The 24,814-nt window shown below is 58.4% G+C and overlaps 1 protein-coding gene across 1 annotated transcript; it reads left to right on the top strand.

The window, feature by feature from the left end:
• The first annotated feature begins 437 nt into the window (after positions 1-437).
• Positions 438-22,727, top strand: RHCG (Rh family C glycoprotein). The gene is given in 11 exon segments (NM_001082729.1): positions 438-624; positions 9,382-9,568; positions 13,028-13,178; positions 16,069-16,216; positions 16,795-16,961; positions 17,846-17,983; positions 18,194-18,324; positions 18,562-18,677; positions 18,866-18,939; positions 20,990-21,118; positions 22,374-22,727. Coding segments are annotated over 10 exon segments (1,404 nt in total). The 3' UTR covers positions 21,095-21,118; positions 22,374-22,727.
• Positions 22,728-24,814: the final 2,087 nt, after the last annotated feature.

Here is a 24,814-nt window from a genome sequence, read left to right as displayed (position 1 = left end):
TTTTCAGAACTCCTTATTTTTACATGGGCCCTGTAGGAATTCTGCGATCTGGGAAAGGGGATGGTGATGGTGGTGGAATTCCTGCATCCTGATCTCGGTGGTGGTGGTGGGGGGGGGGGGGGGCTAGCATCCCACGCCCTCCTTTCTTGGTTCACCAAAGGGGAAAAGGCCGGGTCGCCAAGGGGTCCACAGAGGCTGGGATGCCCCAGCCCCTGCCCGCAGCCCCAACGCAGGGAGCTTCGGGGGCCCGGGAGCCCGGCCGCGCCCCGACGGCGGCCGAGCGCGGCCCGCGGGTCCCCTCGCCGGTTGGGCGAGCGCGCGGGCCGCGCGGGCTCAGCTGTTCCGCGGCTCCCAGCGGCCGCCCCGCCTCCTTCCCGGGTTTTATAAGCCCGGCTGGCCTCGGTGGGTGAGAACCGCCCGCCCGCGGTCCCTGCAGCATGACCTGGAACACCAACCTCCGCTGGCGGCTGCCGCTCCTCTGCCTGGTCCTGGAGGTGGCCATGGTGGTTCTCTTTGGCTTGTTCGTGCGTTACAGCCCCGACGCCGACAGCAGCTGGAGCAACGAGAAGAGGAAAGGCAATATCACCAGCGACCTGGAGAACGAATTCTACTATCGCTACCCGAGTAAGTCCCGGCCCCGCATGCCCTACGGAGGCGGGTCCTTGCCGGTCGCCACGCGGCTGCACCGCCCGGCCCTCTGCAACGCAGATCCCGCTTGAGAAAGTCAGGTGTGCAGCCTGTTGCCTGGGAAAAGGTCGTAGGGAGCGCCGGCCCCGGGGAAGGTTTATGTCTCACAGCTCCCCCAGCCATCAGGGGTCTCTGGACATCTGCAGGAGAGCCCCACCTCCCACGCCCACCAACCAGCCTGCAACTTGGTTCCTGTGTCCAGCTGTGCCCATCTTCTCCAAAGAAGGTGTCGGTGGGGAGTGGCAGAGATGGCCCCATGAATGGCCAGCCTGGGGGACAAGGAGGCCTGGGCACCGTCTGGTGGCTGGGACTGGAGAGCCGCTCAGAGCGTGGCCTTGGAGACACAAGGCCCTGGGCCTTGGGATGCTGGAAGAACTGGCCCAGGGTCATCACCAGCACCCCAGCCTTGGGACTCCAGGCCAGGGCTTTCCATGCTCTGGTGCTTTGATTTTCCACCCTATCTCCCGGCCGTCAGTGGCAGTTTTAATTATTGCGGCTGCTGTAGTCACAGATTGTTAGCGTTGGATTGTTAGCTCACCGCCAACAGCCACCTACATCCGCTAGTGTCTCCTCCAGGGCTTCTAACCTGAGCTGCTACCTCCAGACACAGTCTTCTCCTTAGGTGCAAACACCCACACCATTCAGAATGGCAATCTGCTTGACAGAAGATTGGGGTTTCGGGGCTGCAGGCTCAGTGCAAGCAGCCATATTATATATTGCCCCCTAAGCCAAGGCTATCACTGACTACATTAATAGATGTCTGGCCCCTGGAAGAAGGGAGATGATGGAGGAGGTAACTCCACAATCTCTCCTGGGCTCCATGTTGTAAAAAGAGATCTTGACAGCCATGGCCTTGGGATTCAGACTCTCCATCCTGTCCTCGGCGGGGAGCTGAGCAGGCAGGCAGTGAGGCAGGTGCACCTGACACCTGTTCCTCTGCATCCCGCCGGTTCTTTCTCGCCTCTTGGCTTCAGGAAAGCATGAGGAGCAAGGCCGTCCCGGGGATGGGCGGGTGCTCCCAGTGTCCAGGGTGGTGGAGGGCTTATCCGCCCTGTGACAGCAGTGGCAGAATCTCACCAGTAGGGGTGCTGTCTTCACATCACCCTCCAACTCGACCACCCTCCTTCATGCTCCCCCTTCAAGCACTTGTCTCTAGGATGTCCACGTGTGTATTATCCTAAAGAAGGCACTTCAGAGAGAGAAGGGAGATGCTGATGCTAACTTGCCAGGACCCAGGCATAAGCCACGAGTTTCCCAGCAATCCAGGGCTTATAGTCACTCTGGACCAACAAGGCACTCTCAGACTTGTTGGGAGCAGAGAGGTGCACCCGACAGACACCTGGGGTCCAGGGGGGCCAAGTGCTCCTGCAGACAAGATCTGTGATGAACCTCCTTGGCAGGTAGAGGATGGGGGCGGGGGGAGGAGCAGGGCAGCTGCAGGGCCCTACTAAGGGAGGTGCTGGGAGGTAGGGGTGAGTGACTCAGGTAGGGTTTTGAGACCCTCACCAGTATGGTTGTGAAAGGGGTGGGGGAGATTGTTAGATGGGAGAACCCCAGCCATCAAGGAGAGCTTCGAGTGTCTCCAGCTACTGTGAATGCTGGGAGTCTTGGCCATCAGAACAGCAAGGGAGAAAGAGGAGGAGAGAGGGGAGGAGGGGAGGGAGAGTAGAGAGGAGGGGTGAGGAGGAGAGGGGAGGAGAGAGGAGGGGAGGGGAAGGGAGGGGAGGGGGAAGAAGAGGAAAGGAGGAGAAGGAAGGGGAGGGGAGAACAGAATGAAGAGAGGGGAGGGGTGAGGAGGGAAGGGGAGGAGAGAGACTAGGAGAGGAGAGGAGAGGTAAAGAGGGGAGAGGAGAGCTGAGGAGGGGAGGGGAGGGGAAGGGAGGAGAGGGAGAGGAAAGAGGAGGAGAGGGGAGGAGAGGGGAGGACCTTGGCCTCAGGTCTCCTTGGCCAGGGCAGGAAGTGCTGCAGTTGCAGCCCCTCCAGCCGAATGTGCAAAGGAGAGGTCCTTTGATCATCACTACAGCCAACGAGGGAAGCACTACTGTGGCCCCGTTCTACAGATGAGGAAACTATGGCCAGGAAGAAGAGCCTTGCCGCCGGCGCCGTGGCTCACTAGGCTAATCCTCCATCTTGCGGCGCCGGCACCCCGGGTTCTAGTCCCGGTTGGGGTGCCAGATTCTGTCCCGGTTGCCCCTCTTCCAGGCCAGCTCTCTGCTGTGGCCAGGGAGTGCAGTGGAGGATGGCCCAAGTGTTTGGGCCCTGCATCCCATGGGAGACCAGGATAAGTACCTGGCTCCTGCCATCGGATCAGCGCGGTGCGCCGGCCGCAGTGTGCTGGCCACGGCGGCCATTGGAGGGTGAACCAATGGCAAAGGAAGACCTTTCTCTCTCACTGTCCACTCTGCCTGTCAAAAAAAAAAAAAAAAAAAAAAAAAAAAAAAAAAAAGAAGAAGAAGAAGAGCCTTGCAAAGACCACTCAGCTAGGACACCAGGAGTCGGGGTAGCAGTCCTGGGCATCCGGACCCCACTCCCTGCTCTGGCCTCACCCTTCCCTCTCCCCCTGCCCCACTCTTTTCAGCCCACGAGGTCACAGTGGTTGAGAACTAGAGCACACTGGGCTTTCTGGGCAGTGAGCTAATGCTGGGCTGTGGGCTGAGGGTGGGCCCCAGCTCTTGGCTCCATGCAGACCTCATTCCTACCCAGGGGGTAAGTGGAGCCAACTGGTTAAATCCAGCTTCCGGAAGAGCCCAGTTCCAGGTGGCTCGGGAGGGCCCCTCTGCAGGCAGCGGGCACAGCCGCGACCAGCCTGGCAGTGTCCTGGGAGGCCTGTGGTGTACCTGATGCTGAACAAGAAGTGACCCAGGGCAGTGACTGCTCAAAGGCTGGAGTGAGCCGACCGCCTAACCACTCCGAGCCTCAGTGTGCCCATCTGTGAAGTGGGGACATTATTTAAAGCAGACAACAGGCAGCTGAGGGCACTTGACTCATGACATCAAGCGGGACACAGCGAGTGCTGGCGGGGGGCTCCTCAGAGGGCAGTGAGGCTCCACCTCCTGTTAGAGACGTGGCCCAGGACTGTCTCCCTGAGCCCTGGTGTGCACGATTGTAGCATCTCAGTGTCGCGATGCTCTCGCCGGGGCTTTCCTCCTTTCCATTTAGTGGTGCAGGAAACCGAGGTGACGCCTGGCGTGGGAAGGGAGGAAGCCAAGTCCTCCTGCCATTCTCTCCACCTGCTTCCCACGGCCCCCTGAGGCGCGGCTGCCCACTCGCCTTCTCCCCCAGCAGATTTTGCAGTGTTGGTGTGGGGAACATGGGGCCTGGAGTCTCAGAGGAACTGGGGGGCTGGGCAGTAGGTCTCCAAGTGGCCCCAGGGAACAGGGTGCTCCCTGCAGGGCACCACGGGTCCTGTGCTGATACGGCAGAGGGAAGGGCCCTGCAGTGGCCGTCAGTGCCAGATGAACGCTTGGTGCTTGGATTTCGGAGCCTCAGCCGGTCATGGGGGACTTGTGCAGGGAGGAAGTGGGAACCAGACAGAGGGAAGAGGTGGCCGGAGTTGAGAAGGGGAGAATGCCAAGGGCTCTGCTTGAGCTGTCCGCTGGCCCCAGCTCCCTGCACTGGCGGCCACTGTGCCAGCCCTGCCCCCATCAGAGCTCTCCCCATGGAGGAAGCAGGCTCTGGCTGGGGAGAGGGGCCGGGGGATAACTAGATCTAGGCTCTGGGTCCTCATTAAGTGAGTGCCACAGGCCTCGGGTGGGCACTGTCTGACCGCTGCTACTGCCCTCTCTGCCCAGGAGGAAGCTGTGGGGGAGGGGACAGGTTGTGTTCTTTGCTGAAAGTTGTAGCGTTTGCATCCTCACGTCACCACTGTTTAACTCACTGTAAGAGCACCCAAGGCTGTGAAGCAGAAATCAGTCAACAGATAGACTTTGGTGCTAGGTTAGGACCCTTTGGAAGAGAAAGAGAAAGGGATGATGGGAAAGAATTGAGGAGGAGAGGGCAGCTGGTGTCTGCACCTGAGGGATGAGAGAGAAAAAGAGACACCCCAGAGGGGGCCAAAGGGGGACACCCCAGAGAGCAGGGAGAGAGTTAGCGAGAGGGGCTCGGGCAGGCAGGAAGACACCACCACCACCACCACCACCCCCGCCCAGCGTCTGCTCAGGGGACAGAGGAAGAGAAAGGCAGCCTCCAGACTGCGGGTCCCTTCTCCCTCCACCGGCTGAGGCTCCCTCAGGCCTCTACAGCTCCAGTCAGGTCCCCAGGGCCCCTGCTGGGCTGCCAGCAGCTGAGTGACACTCCCCTCCTTGAGAAGTCCCGCCTTCCCAGGGGTCCCTCCCGCCTGCCCGCCATTGCCTTCGCGGTCCTGCCTGCTGGCTTCAAGGCTGGGCCCATTCTCTCCCTGTGTCTCTCCCTCTCTTCCTTCCCACCTTCCAACTTCCAGCTCCGAGTATTTGCAACCTCTGACCCCCACAGCCAGGCTGTCCTGTCTCTCACGCCCCCACCGCCATGGTCATCCCAAAGTCATAGGAGCCAGGACTGGATGCACCCAGCAGCCTGGTCCCTGTCTGCCAGCAGCCCTGCTGCCCTGCCCCTCTCCCCTGAAGGGGTCGCTCCTCCCTCTCCTTGCTGTAACTGGGTTTCACATACAGCGGCTGCGTTTGCCCACCACAGCGGGGAACGTGGTAAACCACGAGACGCTGTAATAAGGGGGGGTCAGCTGCCCACGCTGAAACACCTGAGCCGAGGTGCATGCGTTTGCATAAATGCTGCACAGAAAGCGGAAGCCTGGAGGGGAGATGGAGGAGGAGATGGGGCAGCACGGGCATCGCTCCCTACTACCTCTGCCAGGCTGCAGTGGGCACAGCCCTGTGGGGAGGAGGGGTAGATGCAGGGGAGCTGTTGCAGGCCCACCGGCCTGTACAGCCCCACTGGGGACTCCAGATTGCCATGCAGCTGGTATGCCTGGGTGCTGCTGAGACAACAGTAACTCACTCATTCATTCATTCTTGGATTTTTTTTTTTTTTTGAGAGTCTGCCTTGGGCCCTTGTAGGAGTACCACTGTCATCAATACAGAAATGGCTCTGTCTTCTTGGAGTTGTATGGCCTAGTGAGCTAGACAAGCAAACACCTAAGTTGAAACTGTAGTGAGGCTGGCATGTGTAAAAGCCTCCTTGACACTGGGCAGTGGGGAGGCCTCTCTGAGGAGGTGGCATTTTGCTGAGACCCATAGGAAGAGGAGTTCGTTGGCCATTCTTTGGGGACAGTACCCAGGTGGAGGGAATGCTGCAGGCAGAGACCCTGGAGTGGCAGTGAGGAGCAGGAGGGAGGCTGGTGCAGCTGGGTAGAGGGGAGGTAGGGTAGAAGGGGGGGCAGGTGCTGAGGGCAGCCTAGGCCTGGCCTCGTCTCTGAATGGCTGTGAGAACTGGGTATGAGCCAGGCAGGAACCAGGATCTAGAAACTCCATCCAGGTCTCCCTCGTGGATGCCAGGGCCCAAGCGCTCGGGCCATCTTCCACTGCCTTCCCAGGCGCATGAGCAGGGAGCTGGATTGGAAGTGGAGCCGAGGGACTGACGGGTGACTGCTTACCCTGCTGTGCTGCAGCCCAAGCCCCTGCAAACAAATTTTTGAAATCTGTGAATGGGATGGGTCTTCTACAAGTTCAAACACTGCATAGATTTCAAAAATTTTTGCACCCAAATAAACTTTATCTTTTAATTTCATTTTCCATGAGTGTTGCAGAAGACACCAAAAATACACGCACTTTTGCCCTCCTGAGCTTTTGAGCGCCTGTTATGTACATCAGAGCCTTCTACCCTTAAATGCCGATCTGTTCCTAAGGACGGGGCATTCTCTCCCTTAATCACAGTAATCAATGTCATAGATTTACAGGAATGCAACACCTTCACCTGTTGTTTATATCCAGTTTTCCCAGTTGATCCAGTAATGAAGGGCACCCCACCCACCAGGGGGAGTAGAATTGTTTGGTTTAGTTGGCATGTCTTAATCTGGAACATTTCAAGGGTCTTTGTCTTTTATGACCTTGGTGTTTTCCAAGAATGCAGCTTCACACCTTTTCCATGTGTGTTTGCTTGATGTCTTCTTTTTTTTCTTTTTAAAGATTTATTTATTTATTTGAAAGGCAGAGTTACAGAGAGACGCAGAGAGAGGTCTTCCATCTGCTGGTTCACTCCCCAGATGGCTGTGCTGATGCAAATCTGGGAGTTAGGAGCACAGGTGCAGGGACCCAAGGACTTGGGCCATCTCCCACTGCTTTCGCAGGCCACAGCAGAGAGCTGGATCAGAAGTGGAGCAGCCGGGACTCAAACTGGTGCCCAAATGGGATGCTGGAACTGAGGCGGTGGCTTTAGCTGCTACACCACAGTGCCAGCGCCTAGTGTTTTCTCGTGATGAGACTGAATTATGCGATCCCAATGGGAATACAACATAGGCAATATGCGGCGATGCGTCCATTTTAGGGTTTGACATCCAGGGGCACACAGAGTCCCTGTGCCCCTCCTTTGTCATGTAAATTTGCATCACCCAGTCAAGATGTTGCCTGATTTGTCTACTGTACAATTACAGGGGTTCCCTACCCCCCACAACTAGCAAGCCATCTACAGGGAGACTCCTTAAGACAGTGCAGATGGGCCGGCGCCGCGGCTCACTAGGCTAATCCTCCGCCTTGCAGCGCCGGCACACCGGGTTCTAGTCCCTGTCGGGGCGCCGGATTCTGTCCCGGTTGCCCCTCTTCCAGGCCAGCTCTCTGCTGTGGCCAGGGAGTGCAGTGGAGGATGGCTCAGGTGCTTGGGCCCTGCACCCCATGGGGGACCAGGAGAAGCACCTGGCTCCTGCCTTCGGATCAGCGCGATGCGCCAGCCGCGGCAGCCGTTGGAGGGTGAACCAATGGCAAAGGAAGACCTTTCTCTCTCTGTCTCTCTCTCTCTCTCTCACTGTCCACTCTGCCTGTCAAAAGAAAAAAAGAAAAAGAAAAAGACAGTGCAGATGTCTGCTCCTCGTCAAAATGCCCCCCCCCACCCAGGCCGCAGCAGCTGCTGGTGGAATCTGCACTGTGAAGCAGCTGGCTCTCCAACTCCAGTGCTCTCCGTGTTTGCCAGCAGAGCGCTCAGCCCTCTGTAAGCAAGAGGCCTCACCCCGCCATTTATTCCCTGGCCTACTTATTGTCAGTGTGGACTTCCAAAGCCCTATTTCCTAATGGTCTTAATTCATCCCATGAGGATCTTTCAAAAAGTTAATGGAAAATGGAATTAAAATGTTACATTTATTTTGGTGCAAGACAGTTTTGAAACCCATGCATGAATGCTCGTCAAAACGCTGAGAAAAATGTCTTATTTTTAAAACCATGGATTTCAAAATTGTTCTGTACCAAATTGAACGTATCTTCGAATCCCATGTTCCACACACTTCGTGAAGCTTTTTCATTGCATGTAAGGATCTTGGTGTTCGAGTCGTTCCAGCTTCGGCCAGGGAGAGGCGTGCAGGCTGGCCCGTGCCCCGTGACACCTGCAGTAACTGCTGCCCACAGCTCTTTGCCTTCTGCTGTTCTCTTGGATTCTGGGACCATGCAGTGTTAGCGCTGGGAGGACAGCTGAGCTCACTGCAAACTATCCCTTTTAGTTTCAGCGTGGAAAGGGAAGCGGCTTGCCGAGGCTGCACCATCAGATGTTGTGTCGGAACTCAGACTCAGGCCGTGCCTGATTGGCAATAAATAATGACACCTGGGGACCGGCACTGTGGTGCAGTGGGTAAAGCCGCTGCCTGCAGTGCCAGCATCCCATATGGACACCGGTTCTAGTCCTAGCTGCTCCACTTCCAGTCCAGCTCTCTGCTGTGGCCTGGGAAAGCAGCAGCAGATGGCCCAAGTCCTTGGGTCCCTGCACCTGCATGGGAAACCCAGAAGAAGCTCCTGGCTCCTGGCTTCAGATTGGCACAGCTCTGGTTGTTGCAGCCAGTTGGAGAGTGAACCAGGGGATGGAAGATCTCTCTCTCTCTCTCTCTGTAACTCTGCCTTTCAAATAAAATAAATAAGTAAATAAATATGTAAATAATTAAGAAGAGAGTGCATTGGAAAGAACACTGGCACCTGCACATTTTGAGCAGCTGTTCTGGGGGTCACTCAGAGTGCTGAGTCCAAGTACTTCCCAGAGTCGTCTCCCAGGACAGAGGGCAGCTGGGGTCCAAACTCCATTCTCAGTGACAGGGGAAGTGTGTTTGGGGGACGTGGGGTGCTTGATCTGAGGCCCTGCTTGGCCAGAGGAACACTGGGTGTCCACAGCAAAGGACAGGGACGTGGTGGACGGGGTAAGAAAGTCCGGGCCCCAGCCCTAAACCCTGGGTGTAACCCGGGGTCTGGCCCCAGATGCAGATACTCAGCCGCCCATGCCCACCCTAGGCCGGCAGAGCCCTCCGGGGAGGAGCTGTCGGCCAAGGATGGCCCGGGAGCGTCTCTCGCCGCTGGGAACTCGTGCCCTCCCAGGTCCTGGCGGCCTCTGTGACAGGGGCTGTGTGTGTGTGTGTGTGTGTGTGTGTGTGTGTGTAGTGCCCGAAGGCGGGTGGAGCAAGGAGATGGCTTGGGGGCCTGGTTCGGCTCGGCCAGCGTCGGGGAGACCAGGCGGCGCCCTGGGCCATGGCTCGCCTTCGCCAGGCCGCTGAGCCCCGCGGCTGCGCTGTCCCCGCAGGCTTCCAGGACGTGCACGTGATGGTCTTCTTGGGCTTCGGCTTCCTCATGACCTTCCTGCAGCGCTACGGCTACTGCGCCCTCGGCTTCAACTTCCTGCTGGCGGCCTTGGGCGTCCAGTGGGCGCTGCTCATGCAAGGCTGGTTCCAGTACACAAAGGATCGCCTCATCCTCCTGGGCATCAAGAAGTGAGAGCGGGACCCCGGCGGGACTGACGGGGCGGGGCCGGGCGCGGGAGGCTCGAAGGGCGGTCCGGGGGGCGGGGCGAGGCCATGGGGCGGGGCGAACACATTCTCCCTCCCCCTTTCCCTCCCTCCCTCCCCCTCTCCCTCCCTGGTACATCAAAATCGCCCAGCCCTCGAACCCGAACCCTGAGCCAGAAGCCGGTGGGACGCGGGTGGGAGCCAGGAGGTCTCTGTGAGGAGGGAGCGTTGAATGGGGATTGCAGCCCAATGGCGCCCCTCCCCACCCAGCCCGGCTGTCCCCAGGACACAGGCCTTGGAGAAACCCATGAGGCAGTTGGGGGTGACAAGGGTTGGGAGACCCCTCCCCTGCCTCAGCCTCCGAGACTGGGGCGCCCTGTCCTCGTTTCCTCTGACTTCCATCCTTCTGTGGCAGCTCAGGTTCTGATGAATAGCACCTGCTTCTCCCATGGGGTAGCTCAGATCTCTGCTGTGGGGGGGGGGGGGGGAACTCCTCCCAGCCTCAAAACACACACACACACACACACACACACACACACACTCAGATATAAAATAAATTAACCTGAAACCAAGTCACCCAAAACCAACAAGCACAGCAGCCAGCTTTCTGAATGACTCATTTAAAAAACTTCCGGCCGGCGCCGCGGCTCACTAGGCTAACCCTCCGCCTTGTGGCGCCAGCACACCAGGTTCTAGTCCCGGTCGGGGCGCCGGATTCTGTCCCGGTTGCTCCTCTTCCAGGCCAGCTCTCTGCTGTGGCCAGGGAGTGCAGTGGAGGATGGCTCAGGTGCTTGGGCCCTGCACCCCATGGGGGACCAGGAGAAGCACCTGGCTCCTGGCTCCTGCCTTCGGATCAGCGCAGTGTGCCGGCTGCAGCGCGCTGGCCGCGGTGGCCATTGGAGGGTGAACCAATGGCAAAGGAAGACCTTTCTCTCTGTCTCTCTCTCTCACTGTCCACTCTGCCTGTCAAAAAATAAATAAAATAAAATAAAAAGTAAAAAACTATTCCATGGCAACTTAGGAAACCTCAGATTGTCCCCATGGTAGCCAAGTTTTACTTTGTAGGGGATTCTTTGTCTAACCCTAATCCCTAACCTTAACCCTAACCCCAACCCTAACTCTAACCCTAACCCTTAACCCGAATCCCAACCCCTAACCCTAACCTTAACCCTGTTTGATCCAAGTCCCAGGTCAAGTCCAGTTGAGCTGGCCTTCTATTCCTGCTGACATGCAATGCTTTTGGCTAGTGGGGAAAATGTTTTTAATTTGAGGAAATCATCACTGATGTGTGAAAACGGACGCTCACAGTCCTCTCTCAAGCTTAAATCCACAGAAGAGGCTTAGAAGTCAGCTGGTCTAAAACCAGATTTCCAGGGCCAATCCCTGCTGGTCACATACGGGTCACCAACCAGGTATCCCAGGCCATGTGTCTGAAATTGAAAACCCTCGTGCAGTCTTTGCAGAAGACACATCCGCTCAAACCAGCTAATAACTCCATCAGTCAGATGAAATGGAAGGGACAGCTGACCAGATGGAATATGTGTTGGAACCAACACCTTAGCCTTTTTGTATATAAAATCCGTGGTGTGCACCTCACCCTGAAACACGAGATACACAAGAAATTCTCATTCCCAAAGCCATAGACCCAAAGTGTGAAACGCCTGCAGTGTATTTAAGCAGCCACCACAGCAAAGTAGCTATGGCTAAATGAGAAAAAAAAAATCTGCAAAGGGAATTATGTCAAATGTTTTGTTAACAAATTTTTGGTGAACCAGGTGGTCAAGAACTTGACCACTTGATAAATTGGGTTTTGGCAAACTGGCTTTGGAGACTTGATTGTCTCCAGATCTGACCTTGTGAACTCAGACACAGACCCTCATCCTTCTTTTTTCTCCACCCTTTTTTTTTTTTTTAAGATTTATTTATTTATTTGAAAGGCAGAGCAACAGAGAGGGAGAGACAGAGATCTTCCATCTGCTGGTTCACTTCCCAAATGCTCCCAACAGCCAGGTCCAGGCCGTGTGGAAGTCAGGAACTAAGAATTCCATCTTCGTGTCCCATGTGGGTGGCAGGGGCCCAATCACCCGGTCCATCTTCTGCCTTTACAGGCCCAGTTAGCAGGAAGCTGGATCAGAAACAGAGCAGCCGGAACTCCACTGGCACTCCAATATGGGACACTGGCATCACCAGTGACAGCTTAACCTGCTGCGCCACAATGCGTGCCCCTCATCCAGTCCTCTGTCCTGTCCCTGTTGAGCACTGCGCGTCCTAGCAGCCACTCTAGGGCAGTGCCCTTCTACAGGTCTTGCCCAGGCCTCCATGGGCCCTCCTGGGACGTGGCACCCAGCTCTTCCTCTCCCAGATGCTGATGGCCCTAGGAGAGGCTCCCTGTTCGTAATCCTTCCTGGTGGCCACTCCCATTACATGCAGTTATGGGACTTTGGGCAAACACGTGGCCCCTCCAGGCCTCCGTCTTCATCTCTGTGTGGTTAACGCTGGTGCCTGTCCTGTATGGTCTGGGCATTGTGGTACTGAGCAGACCTCCCATTGCCTGGCATTTAGTGGCCACTATCATTCGCTCAACTGGGCCCTGAGGTCACAGTGGGGATCAAGTCCACGCTGAAGTGGACATTCCAGTGGATGTCCTCTGCCTGGGGAGACTCCATCCCCATTGCACAAACTGGCCCTACAATTAGTGCTCTTCTTACTCACCCTTGATTCACACACACACACACACACACACATACAGCCTGAGTGTGGGAGGGCTTCTCCCCTGAATGTGACAGCCTTGAAGAAGCAGCCCCTCTGCCCCTATATCCACCCCACTAACAGCTTACTGAAGCCGTACTCCGGGTCTCCCTCGGAATCCAGGTAATGTAGGCACCTGCCACTCAGCGCTCACCCCGCCCCCTGCCTGTGTCAGCCTCCGGCTGGGCCTTCAGGGTTCAGAATCTTGGAGTCTGCCCTTTTGCCTTCAGCCTCTCTGTGAGCCTCCTCCTTCCACCTAGGCCCACCCAGCACCCTGCTTCCTCTCTCTCCCCTGGACACACACTCACAGGTAAGGTGAAGGGAAGGTCCCAATAGCTCGCACGCAAGCAAGGTCCTGGGCAGAGAGAGACAGAGGTGTGCATAGAGTGAGGCAGGAACCACAGATGCGGGAATGATGGAAGGCTTCGTGAAACCAGAGGCTGTGAGAGAAAGTTCTGGAAGGACGGGTAGAAGATACAGAAGTCTGCCCACATGGTGCCTTGAGCGCACGCTGTCTGCCAGGGCCGGGGGTGCAGAGGCAGGTGTGGCCCTTGCTGTGTGCCCATTGTCACAGATGAGGAAGCCGAGGCTCAGGAAGCTGGAGCCACAAGCCCGAATCCGTAGGTGACCCAGGTCCAGATTCAAGCAGAGCGCTTGGAGCATCACGTGTTGCTGTTGCCCTGGCCCCTCCCACAGCCTCATCGACGCCGACTCCTGCGTGGCCTCCGTCTGCGTGGCCTTCGGGGCAGTTCTCGGCAAAGTCAGCCCCATCCAGATGCTCCTCATGACCTTCTTCCAAGTGGCTCTCTTCTCCGCCAATGAGTTCCTCCTCCTGCACGTGCTAGAGGTGAGCAGGGCTCAGCATGGGGACCTGTGGGGGACACACAGGAGCAGAGAGATCCGGGGAGATGCGGTAACCTGGCACTGAACCTCCCGAGCCTCGCTCTTCTCATCTGTAGAGTGGGAATAACGACACCGGCCATGCAGGTGTGATAATTCACCCAGGATACCAGCCCAGTACTCCGGCAGAGTGAGGTTCCTGGGATATTGGTCGTTCCCTCCTTTCTCTTCCCACACTGCAAAAGTCGAAGAGCAGGAGGCGAAGAAATGGGTGTGGCACCAGAAAAGCAGCCCCCAGCTCAAAGACACCATGGAGATTTCTTTGAAAAAATATTTATTTTAAAGATTTATTTATTTTATTTGAAAGGCAGAGTTACTGAGATGCAGAGGCAAAGAGAGAAAGAGAGAGGGATCTTCCATCTACTGGTTCACTCCCCAAATGACTGCAATGGCCAGAGTTGAGCCGATCTGAAGCCAGGAGCCAGGAGTTTCCTCTGGGTCTCCCACGCCAGTGTAGAGGCCCCAGGACTTGGGCCGTCTTCTACTGCTTTCCTAGACCATAACAGAGAGCTGGATCGGAAGCAGAGTAGCTGGGACTTGAACCAGTGCCCATATAGAATGCAGCGTCATAGGCAGTGGCTTAACCTGCTGCGCCACAGTGCCAGCCCCCACTGCGGAGATTTCTGAGCTAGAATCAGAGGTTTAAGGGAACCCGTATTCATTAAGGGGCCAATGACTTGACCATGCAATACATATGACACCCCTAGGCTCTGTGCCAAGAAACCCAATGTTTGGAGGGGGCCAATCTATGAGGAAGGCTCCCAGAGGAGAGTGGCTCGGGTGGCTGGGACAGCTGCCCAGGTTGTGACATTTGCAAGAAATGCTGTCCCAGGTGGGGTGGGCTTGGTTAGTTCATTGGCTCAGGTAAGATGCACCTTGCACCTCTGATTCTAGCTCCGAAATCCTGATGCCTTGGGACTGGGGGTGTCATTCAGGGGTCCCCACCCATTTCTAAGCTGACTCTGCTTAGAAAGGTGGCCTTTCCCTGGTTAGGACCTGTCGGCAGTCCTAAGAGTTTCACTTAGAATAGACGCCACACTTGCCACGATCCCCTCCCTCCCCACCATGTCATAGCCCCTGCCTGCCTCTCCCCATCTGCCTGCTGCTCAGACACACAGGTGTGGGCCCATCTCAGAGCCTTTCGGCTCCCTCTGCCCTGAGGCTCTGCCAGGGCCCCTGCCGCGGTGCTCCCACTCCTGGCCCCCAGCCACCATCTCTCTCGTGGCCTGGGTTTAACTTCTTCATGGTGCTTTTCTGTGGGTGACAAGGCCAGGACACCTGACGGGGCTGGGCCACCCCTGTACCCTAGCACCTGTCCCAGAGCCACGGGTCTCAATAAATATTTGTCAGGTGTGTGACCCGTCAGGGACGCAGAGGTGAGGAGGGTTGGCACAGAGACCCCTAGGAGCGCATGCTCCAGGGAGAGGAACAGAAAGTAAACCTTGTGCTGTGTCCCAGAGGAAGAACCTAAGTCAGCCTGGCGGGCTGGGGAGGTGGGCGCAAGCCAGGCAGTGGGGGAGCAAGGGCATTTGAGACCAAGGGACCGGGGAAAGACACACAGTGAGGCATCTCCAGGATTGGGGCTGGCTGGGGGGCCAGTTTTCAGGAAACAGGGGTTAGGGGAGGAGCATTGGTCATCCAGACTCCTGGAGAGTGTGTAAAGGAATCTCAACCATCATGGGGCAGTGGGGAGCTATGGAGGGTTTAGGGAGGCTAGGGAGGGTTTAGTGGTTTGGCTGTGATGACAAGAACAGTTGGAGTCCAGCTGAGAGGCTGTGCTAGTCTCCCTGGGGACTGGGACTGGGTTAGGGCAATGAGAAGTGGATGATTAGAGAGACGCAAAGGAGATGCAGACATAGGCCTTGGAGACAGGCGAGTGGGAGGGAACGTAGCCGTCAGTTGAAGGGCAGGCCGAGAGGCCAACCTCTGATCTGAAACAGGTTGAGCGGCAGGAGGCGGGGCTGCTCTGCCCCTCTGCGGCTCTCTCCTGCCTGCTGCCCGGAGTCTTCTGGTGCGCTCATTACCTAGTCACCTGTTAGGGGACCCGCCTGTTAACACCGTTGTGTTGTAGGACTAAGTCTCCCACACATGGACCTGGGGGGACACGACTGGACCACGGCACTATCTCAAGAGGGCAGGAAGGGGAGGCTGAAGGAGAGGGGAGGTGGGGGAAGGGCCTGAGACCAGGCCTGCAGGTCTAATTCAACCTGGACAAGGACCCTGCTAAGTCCCTCCACCTCTCACCCTGTGAGGACAGAACCCGAGACCTAAAGGAGTGCAGTCACGTAGGACAGGAGGCTCAGGAAGGGACGGATGGGGGCGCCCAAGTCTGCTGCTCTGACTTCTGGGGGTGGGAGGGGCTGGGAGATTGGCAAGCAAAGGGGAGTGGCAGGGTGTGGGGCAGGGGGAATGACAGGTTGTGGAGGGGGAGACCCACAGGGAGAAGGAGAGTTTCTGGGAGTTGACATAAAGGGAGGCCAGTGGGTGACAAACTAGACAGGGCTGGCGGGGCTCCTTGGATTCCAACCCTGCACCACCACCACCCAGCTCTGTACCTGAGTGAGTCCCCCTCCAAGCCAGGTCCCCGCCTCTGGAAATGACCCTGGTGGCTAGGTGGGGGTGCCCTGGTGTTTGGCGGACAGGCTTACAGCTGGGGTTCCTTCTTTCCCTCCCCAGCTGTCTGGCTGGTACAGGGTCCAGCCTCCCTCCTGCAGCCCACGGAGTCAGGGACAGCTGGACGTGTGTGTGTGTGTGTGTGTGTGTGTAGAGGCGTGGGAGGTGCTAGGGGGAGGGAGGGGGAGACGGTGCCAGACCCTGACAGGTCCCTTGCATTCCAGGTGAAGGATGCAGGCGGCTCCATCACCATCCACATATTCGGCGCCTACTTTGGGCTCACGGTGACCTGGATTCTCTACCGACACAACCTAGACCATAGCAGGGAGAGGCAGAGTTCTGTGTACCACTCGAACCTGTTTGCCATGATTGGTGAGGGCAGCCATGGTGGGTGGTGAGGGTCATCATGAAGGGGGAAGGTGGGGCCATGGTGAGTGAGGGCTGTCACCATCACACCTGGTCCCCAGGAGCCCTGGCAGGTGGCTACCGGCTCCTTTTGGAAAACGTGTGCCCGGTGCACACGGTGGAAACCCAGAACGAGCTGCTCCGTGCCTGAATGAGGGCAAGAGGGGTGCACTTCCGCTTCCGCTGTCCATTTCTCCAGTGCGCGCACGCTGACCACGCCCACAGGGCCTCCTCAAACCCAGCTGCGCCCTCCACGAGCCGCTCTGTGCAGTGGGAGAGCCGCCAGTGCCGTCCTAGGATCCCCGTAGCGGTGCAGCTTTTCGCCCAGGGTTGGGGGTCAGGACAGACTCCTGGGGCCGACTGGAGGACTAAGTAGGACTTGGGTGGGTAGTGAGGCAGAGAGGGCCTTCCAGGGAGAGCCCCCACCTGAGTTCAGCTGCAAGGGTGGGAAGCAGTGGGATGTGCAGGTCACCTTGCACCCCTGGACCCCCCCCCCACCGCAATGCCTCTCCCCGGGGCTCCCTGGCCCTGTTACTCTGCCTCAGGCACCCTCTTCCTGTGGATATACTGGCCCAGCTTCAACTCCGCCATGTCCAACTACGGGGATGCCCAGCACCGGGCTGCCATCAACACCTACTGCTCCTTGGCAGCCAGTGTGCTCACCTCCGTGGCCATGTCCAGCGTCCTGCACAAGAAAGGCAAGCTGGACATGGTAAGCAGGGGGTGCCGGGTACCTCTGCCTGTGCTTGGTGGGCGCCCAACACCACGCCATGCCAACAGCCCCACGAGGCCGGCAGCATTTGGCCCCATCTTGCCCAAATGAACAAACTAGGACTGGGGGAGCATTGGTCTGTCCAGATCACACAGCTGATTTCAGCAGAGCCCAAAGCCAGGCTGTCCGAGGTTCTGCCGCGTCATTGCCTGGTTCTCCCGCTGAGCCTGGGTGTTGAGCACAGTATCCAGAGTGCTCAGCAGGGTTGCAGGACCACTTACCCCTCTGCCAAACCCACATGCACTATAGGGTCCAGGACAGGGGTGTTGGATCCACACAGACCTGGATCAAAACACCTGTCTGCCTCTGGCGGGCTCGGTTGGTCATCGAGGAGTCATTTAAACTCCCTGCTCCTTGGTTTCCTTATCTGCACCTGTTGAGAGGTACCTGCTGACCTCACAGGCTGGCTGTGGGGATGCCCGAGCTCAGCCCACAGCCAGCAGCACGGCACCTGACTCAGACAGCAACAGCTGTGATCAGCACCAGCTGTGCCTGGGTGTGTGTGGGTCCTGCAGGCACCTGACGTGGCTGTACGTGTGTGGAGAGAACTTCTAGACACAAGAGCCTGGGCTGAAGGTAGAGGGGAAATGTGCAGGCAGCAGGGCTCACCAGCATGCACACAGGAAACACCTAGATTACCTGGGTGGTGGTGGTGCGGGGGTTGCCTTGCCATGGCCAGAGCCCTCTGCCTGCTCCTGGCTTGCTGAGCTGGACTCTGAGCCATCCCTGGTTCTTGGGGTGCAGGTGCCACCCTAGCGCAGCCCACAAGCTCCATGCGGCCAGAGCCCCAGGGAAGGCACTGAGTCCCCACCCGCCCCGCGCAGGTGCACATCCAGAACGCCACCCTCGCTGGCGGGGTGGGCGTGGGCACCGCTGCGGAGATGATGCTGATGCCTTACGGCGCCCTCATCGTCGGCTTCATCTGCGGCGCCGTCTCCACGCTGGGTTTTGTGTACCTGACGGTGAGGGGCCCCAGGCAGGGGGCTGGGGGCTGGAGAATGCTGGGGTCTCGGTGTTCCCGACAGTGGTGGAGAGTGGGGGGGAGCTCCCCTAAGCAGGGGACCGAGGGCTGGAGAAGTCTGAGTCTCTGCCTCTGAGGGTCTCTCGACTTCTGCCCCCCTGCCCCTGCTGCCCCTGCACCAGCCTGAGCAGCACCCACCTCCCCTCCCCAGCCATTCCTGGAGTCCCGGCTCCGGATCCAGGACACGTGTGGCATCCACAACCTGCACGGCATTCCTGGCCTCATCGGCGCCATCGTGGGTGCCGTGACAGCAGCCTACGCCAGCCCTGATGGAGATCGAGGGTAAACGTGAGAGGAGCAGGGCGTGCAGGCTGCCTGCATCCTCCCCCACCCCTCCTTCCTACTGGCCCTCCACAGGGGTCTTCTAGACACCAGCTGACCTGCCCATTCCCCCACTGAGGGGAAGGTGGAGGGCCCACGTTTCCATGAGCCTTGGTGCCAATGCACATTTGTGGGGTGGCAGTCAGGGGTCACCTGGCTTCTCTTTGGGCCCTCACCTGCCCCTTGTCTTCACCCCAGGTTTGTGTATCCCTTTGGTTTCCACAATGAAAAGGATGAAAAAGTACAAGGCAGGTTTCAGGCTTTTGGCCTCCTCCTGACCTTGGCCATCGCCATGGTGGGCGGCACCATCATGGGTGAGTGGCCAGGCCAGAGAAAGGTGGGGGCACTGTGAGCCCCGCCGGGTGGGAGACTCAAGAGCACGTAATGGAAGTGGGCCTGGGCTGTGGGGCTGGCTGTGAGCCTGGGGAGGTGTGGGATCTCCCCGGCTCGGGGAAGGGCTGGGGCCGGTGATGGGCTCTGGTGACCTCCAGGCTGTCTTTAGGGCTCATTTTGAAATTACCATTCTGGGGACAAGCCATGGACGAGGACTGCTTTGATGATTCCATCTACTGGGAGGTGAGTTCTGGGCACTCTGTTCTGCACGAGGGCAGGTGCATCCCCTCTGCCCGGGCCCCTGCGTCAGTTGAGCTGAGGTCTAGGGAGCCAGAAGCTGGAGGTGGGAGACACAGCCAGCATCACTGTCACCCTGCTCCTTTATCTGGGAGGCTGAAGACCTCTCCCTCCCTCCCCTGTGGACCCCCCGGGCTCATAGGGGGGGCAGTGTGCACATACTGGGGGTCGGGGTGTGGAGGGGAGGTCACAGAAGCAGCCTATACTGGGGGCCGCCACTGGCATTGTTCCCTAAAGACCTCAGTCGGCTCTATTCTGGAAAAGTGACTCCCAAGCTGTGGCCCCAGCCGCACCAGGCATCAGCCAGAGAACTTACTAGAAACGCCCATTCTCAAGTCCCACCCAGACCTGAATCCAGAGCTAAGGGCACGGGGCCCGGCGCAGTGTTTGACAAGGACTCCAGGTGATTCCAATGGCAAATGCATTAGAGCGGCCCCAGAGCAGGGCTGGAGTGCCCCGCGCAACTTGAGTGGCACTTCCGTGCCAGGCCCAGCCCACAGAGGCTCAGGTGTAATTGGCCTGGGGTGAGGCCTGGAGGTGAAATCTTTTTAAAGGTTCCTAGGTGGGTTAAGAATCAGAGCCCAGTGCGCAGCTTCAGTCTCCACGAGAGCCACCTGGGGGGGGGGGGGGCACTTGGCTCGGTGCTTAAGCTTAGTACACCTGCTTCCCATGTCACCGTGCCTAAGTTCAGGTCCAACTCCAGCTGCTTGCTAACTAGAACACACCCCGGGAGGCAGTGTTCCTGGGGGAGTGAACCAGCCAATGAGAGAGCTCTGTCTGTCTCTTTGCCTTTCAAATGCAAAACAAACCTGGAGACCTTGCAACAGTGCTTCCCAGACTCCAGCCAGGGGCTCTGCGTGTGAACAAGCTCCTAGGCCACTGTGGTACACAAACGTGCATTCTCCTTTCAGCCTCCGAGGCGTGGCGGAGACACGTGGAGATCTTGCATCTGCTGGTTCACGCCCCAGGTGGCCGCAGTGGCCAGAGCTGGGCCAGGTTGAAGCCAGGAGCCAAGAACTTCTTCTGGGTCTCCCAAGTGGGTGGCAGGGGCCCAAACACTCAGGCCATCTTCCACTGCTTTCCCAGGCACATTAGCAGGGAGCTGGATCGGAACTGGAGCAGCCAGGACACAAACTGGTGCTCATATGGGAATGCTGGTGCCGCAGGCGGTGACTTTACCCACTGCACCACAACTCCGGCTCCAGCGCTATTACATTTTTAATGAACCTGCTTTTTCTTTTTCTTTTTTTTTTTTACAGCATTGTTTGCATTCTGTATTTAAAGTCAGAAGGTAAACTATGTTAGACACGGATCAGACAGAATGGGATCAATTCCCTTATGTAGAAATTTCCTTTGGGTTCTGTTTCGATCTTTGTATTCCAAGCTTATGCCTTGTCTCAGCGAGATACCTTCAGGAGCCGGGAGGAACAAAGTTCTATGCCAACGGAGGTGAACACCATCAGGTGGTCCCTGAGGCCCTGCGGGGGTTTACCTGGGGCAAAGGTCGCTTCCCAAAGGCCAGAGGAGAGAGAGAAGTTCCCGGGACCAGAGATGAGCAGGTCGCCCCACCCCCTCCTCCTTCCCAATCACTTCTGGCCCGGCACCTTCCCTGGCCCGAGTTCTGGACCTGTCCTTAGCTCAGGGTGCTCCCCAAGCTGCCTCTCACCTGGACTACACACACTGGGCTTTCCCAGCGGGCTCAGCAAAACCTCCCAGAATCCTCTTGTGCGCACTTTACAACTCCTGCCAACTGAATGTTTCACGTGACTGCCTCGCCGCTGTTCTCTCCCGGCAAGGCTCCCGCCGCGACCTTGCTGTGCCTGAGGACAGAGGGGACGGCGGTGGTCTCCGCGGCTTGCGGTCTGCACGGTGATCACAAGGTGGCGCTCGCCACACACTATTTGCAGCTCCTGGCTTGCTCCCACAGCTCCAGTTCCACCGGGGACACACTGCCTGCCTGGGACAGGGCCCTCAGAGTTGCTTCCCCTCTCTGCAGATGCACGAAGAGAAGAGTAGCAGTCCTGAGGACCACACACACAAGCCCTCGGTTCCCACAGAACCTGTGGAACAGCCTACATCTTCAGCAACTTTGGCACCCTAAGGTCCCAGGGCAGGGGAGAAGCAGGTGAGCATGGGTTTGGCTTGGGGGGATGATGGGCAGGTTCTCCCAGCAGGAGCCCAGCTCTCAGAATCAGATGCCACCAGCAGAGCGATGCAAAGCAAGCGTTCAGAACTGAGGATGTGAGCTGAGGGGAGGGAGCACACTAGGGTTGGCAGAAAGGGCCTCGGGGCAGACAGGGCAGACACAGGCATATGCAGAAGGCAGGCTGGACACGAGGGAATAGAGAGAACTTTTTGTTTTAAGTTTTATTTTAGGGGCTGGCGCCTTGGCGCAGTGGGTTAAAGCCCCAGCCTGCAGCACCCGCATCCCATATGGGTGCAGGTTTGAGTCCTGGCTGCTCCACTTCTAATTCAGATCTCTGCTAATGCACCTGGGAAAACAATGGAGGATGGCCCAAGTCCTTAGACTCCTGCACTCACTTGGGAGACCTGGAAGAAGCTCCTGGTTCCTGACCTTAGATTGGCTGTTCTAGCCATTGCAGCTAGCAGATGGAAGGCCTCTCTCTCTCTGTAACACTTTCAAGTAAATAAAATCTTTTTTAAAAAGCAACAGCTGGGGCTGGGCCAGGCTGAAGCCAGGAGCTTCATCCGGATCTGCCACATGGGTGCAGGGGCTCAAGCACTTGGGCCATCTTCTGCTGCTTTCGCAGGTGCATTAGCAGGGAGCTGGATTGGAAGTGGAGCAATCAGGACTCGAACCGATGATGCCAGCATTGCAGGCAGTGGCTTAACCCACTATGCCACACAGCAGCCCCACGTGGGAACTCTTAAAAGCTCATTGAAAAATGAAATGAAAAGGTGTTTATTTTGATGCAAAAAATTTGGAAATCCATGCATATATGGAGTCTTCAAAAAGTTTGTAGAAATGGAGTAGCCAGGAATAGAACCGGTGGGTATGTGGGATGCTGGCACCACAGGCAGAGACTTAACTTACACACCACAGCGCTGGCCCTTCCCCCTTTTTAAATAGACAAGAAATTAAGGCCAAGAGAGATTCCGGCTCTTCAAGGCCACACAGCTGGCAAGTGGAGGGAGAGGGGTCTCTGCAGGTCACTGTCATTTTTATTGTTATTTGACCTCGTTGAAGGCCACAGCTGGGTTGGGAGCAAGAGGCTGGGTGCCAAGGCAGGAGAGGACGTGGGATTCTAGGGAGAGGAAAGCGAGGCTGTGGCTAGTCCCTTCCCACCCAGGAGAGCCCACGGAACACCAAGGCTGCCAGACCCCGGCAGTGACCCGGTGCTGTCGGCTTCTCCTTGCAGGCTCGACTGTTCCAGGCTACGCTGACCTAGCGGGGGACTCAAGACCAAGTGGGCAGCACCCTGCCTGCTGACGGGGCCCAGAGCGCCTCCCCTCTTCCCCCTGTATGATCCCAGGTGGGGAAGGAGGGCTCGGCAGCCAACCAAGGGGGCATCCAAGCCACGATGCGGCTGCGGCAGGGCAGTCCCGAGTGGGGCCTTGGTGGCCACACTGCCGAGAAAAGCAGGCCTGGTGTGCACCTGCACCCTGGCCGGAGACAACTGAACCAGCAGCCGCCACTCCCTGGGCTGGCACCCCCCATGCCGCTCAGTGCCTTGGAGGTGGCCGCCTCATGAATAAACATCCCTGTTGTAAAATGCGTGTGATGCTCCAACAGGGAGAAAATGACCCCAGGGGCCTGGCCTCCTGACCCTCCCAGGGTGCTGAATCTGGCGCCCCCGCAGGGGCTCCGCTGGGATCCCTCAGCTCACAGTAACTGTTCCAGAACCACCCAGACCCTCCTGAGATGGCTGCCAGCACGGCTGTGCCCTCCACTCGGCCACGCTCCGCGGGGTGGGTTCCTTCGGGCCCGTGTCCCCTCCTCCGGCCCTGTCTCTCCTTCCTCGCCCTGCCCACGTGGTCCCCGCCCTCAGTGGTCGCACAGTCTTGGGGCAAACCACACAAGCAGAACCCACACAACCCTAGCAGGTGTGGCCGGCGGAGAGGCAGCCTGTGCCCGGCTGGCTGCCCAAAGCGGGGCCACCTGGGATGCGCGGGTCAGCTTTGCGCCCTTCTGGTCCCGGGCGCCGCGGGCAGGACTGGCGTAGCGAGAACGGGCCCGGAACCGGGAGCTTGGGCGGAGCAAAGGCTCCTGGGAAGCAGGGGCGCTTAGGGAGGCGGGGGCCGCCGCCTCAGGCCACGCCCCCTCCCACCCCGCCCCTCGCGAGTCCCGCCCAGCGGGGGCGGGGCGTCGAAATGCAACCTTTTCATGTCCCCGCGGTGGAACACCCCTCATTTTCCATGCTGGGGAAAGACAAAAACCCTTTACGACCTGTTTCTGGAACTTGTCAGCAGCTGCCAAGAGGAGCTTGTTAATTAAACGTCGGCAGAGATGGAAGCCGGAGGCCGCAGCTCTAATTGGACAGTTTGCTCCGCCGGATTGAAAAACATTGTGACAAAGGAGGAGGGGCGCGGCGGGGCGCGGGCGGCGGCTTTGATGTCGGCCGATCCCACCCCGCCCGGCGCGAGGCGCCCCAAGGCCGCCGCTGTTCGCGCGCCAAGGCCAGGTCTCGAGGCTCCGGGCGGGGGTCGGGGGCGGAGGGCCGGGCCCTCCCAGACCACGTGACCCGGATCCTGGAGTGGACGCCGCGGGGGCGGTGAGGCAGGGGTCCCGCAGTCGCCCCGCCTCCGGGCAGTGTCCGGGCTGCACCCAGAGTCCGGCCCAGCCCCTCCGTGGGGGACCCGCGTTGTGTCAGCTCTTCCAGCTGTTGGCAACTGCGGGGGGCGGGGGGGGGCTTCGCACTTGGACTGCCTTGCAAACCCTGGAGTGGCCGCCACCCAGAGATTGCCCCCTCCAGCCCTGTGTGTTTGGTGGCTGTGCCCAGGCCTCCCTCTTGTTCCCAACTCAATTATGGTGCCTCCCTCTTGTTCCCAACTCAATTATGGTGACAGCAGCCACGCAGTGGGCACTGACCGCCCCAAGTCATTCTCCCCGCAGCCTGGACCGAGAGGCTGTAGCCTTCCCATTTTGCAGGTGAGGAAACACCCAGAGAGGCTAAGTAAGGCATTCAAGGTCACAGGCATTACCAAGGATGGTGCTATGGTGAGGCTCATTCCATGTTCCCTGCCCCCGGCTCCTGGCCGCAGATGGTTTTAGGAAAGGGCGGGCTTCCTAACTGGAGAATACGGCCAGGCTGGGGAGTCATGCAGGGGGGACCCCCACAACATGTTCTGCATCCCTGTCATGTGTCCCCAACCCTCACCTCCAGGGTAGGGGGTGGCTGGCTAACCTGCGGGGCCTCTGTGTTTGCGGTGACTCCAGCTTTGAGCCCACGCGCCCCTGAGCCCGAGCTACCACCCAGGGGTGCTGCACTTGGGGTGAAAGGCCAGGCTGGGCGGGTTCCAGCCAGGAGCAAGTATGGGAAAAGGAGCCACTGAGGCTCAGCCCAGGGATTAGGCGCTGCAAACGGCGGGAGGAGGGCTGAGCTGAGTTCCCAAGCGGGGAGCAGCCTCTGCCTGGTGGCGTCCAGGCCACCTGCTGGGCCTAATCCCCCTGGGAGCTGTGGCCCAAGGAGCCCCAGGATTACGGCCACGCCCGAGCCACCCCCAGAAGAATGGGGGCGCTCTGTGTGCGACCACCCTGCTGTGTGTTTGGCTGTGTCGGCCCTGGGTGTCTGAGGCATGGAGAGTGGGGCCTGGGGCAGCAGCTGGGACAAGTTGGAGGTTTCTGTAGGGGTGAGGCATG

This window comes from Oryctolagus cuniculus, chromosome 12 (assembly GCF_964237555.1).
Source record: "Oryctolagus cuniculus chromosome 12, mOryCun1.1, whole genome shotgun sequence".
Lineage (NCBI taxonomy): Eukaryota > Metazoa > Chordata > Mammalia > Lagomorpha > Leporidae > Oryctolagus > Oryctolagus cuniculus.
The sequence above is the reverse complement of the archived record's forward strand: the minus strand, read 5'-3'. Positions and strand labels throughout refer to the sequence as shown.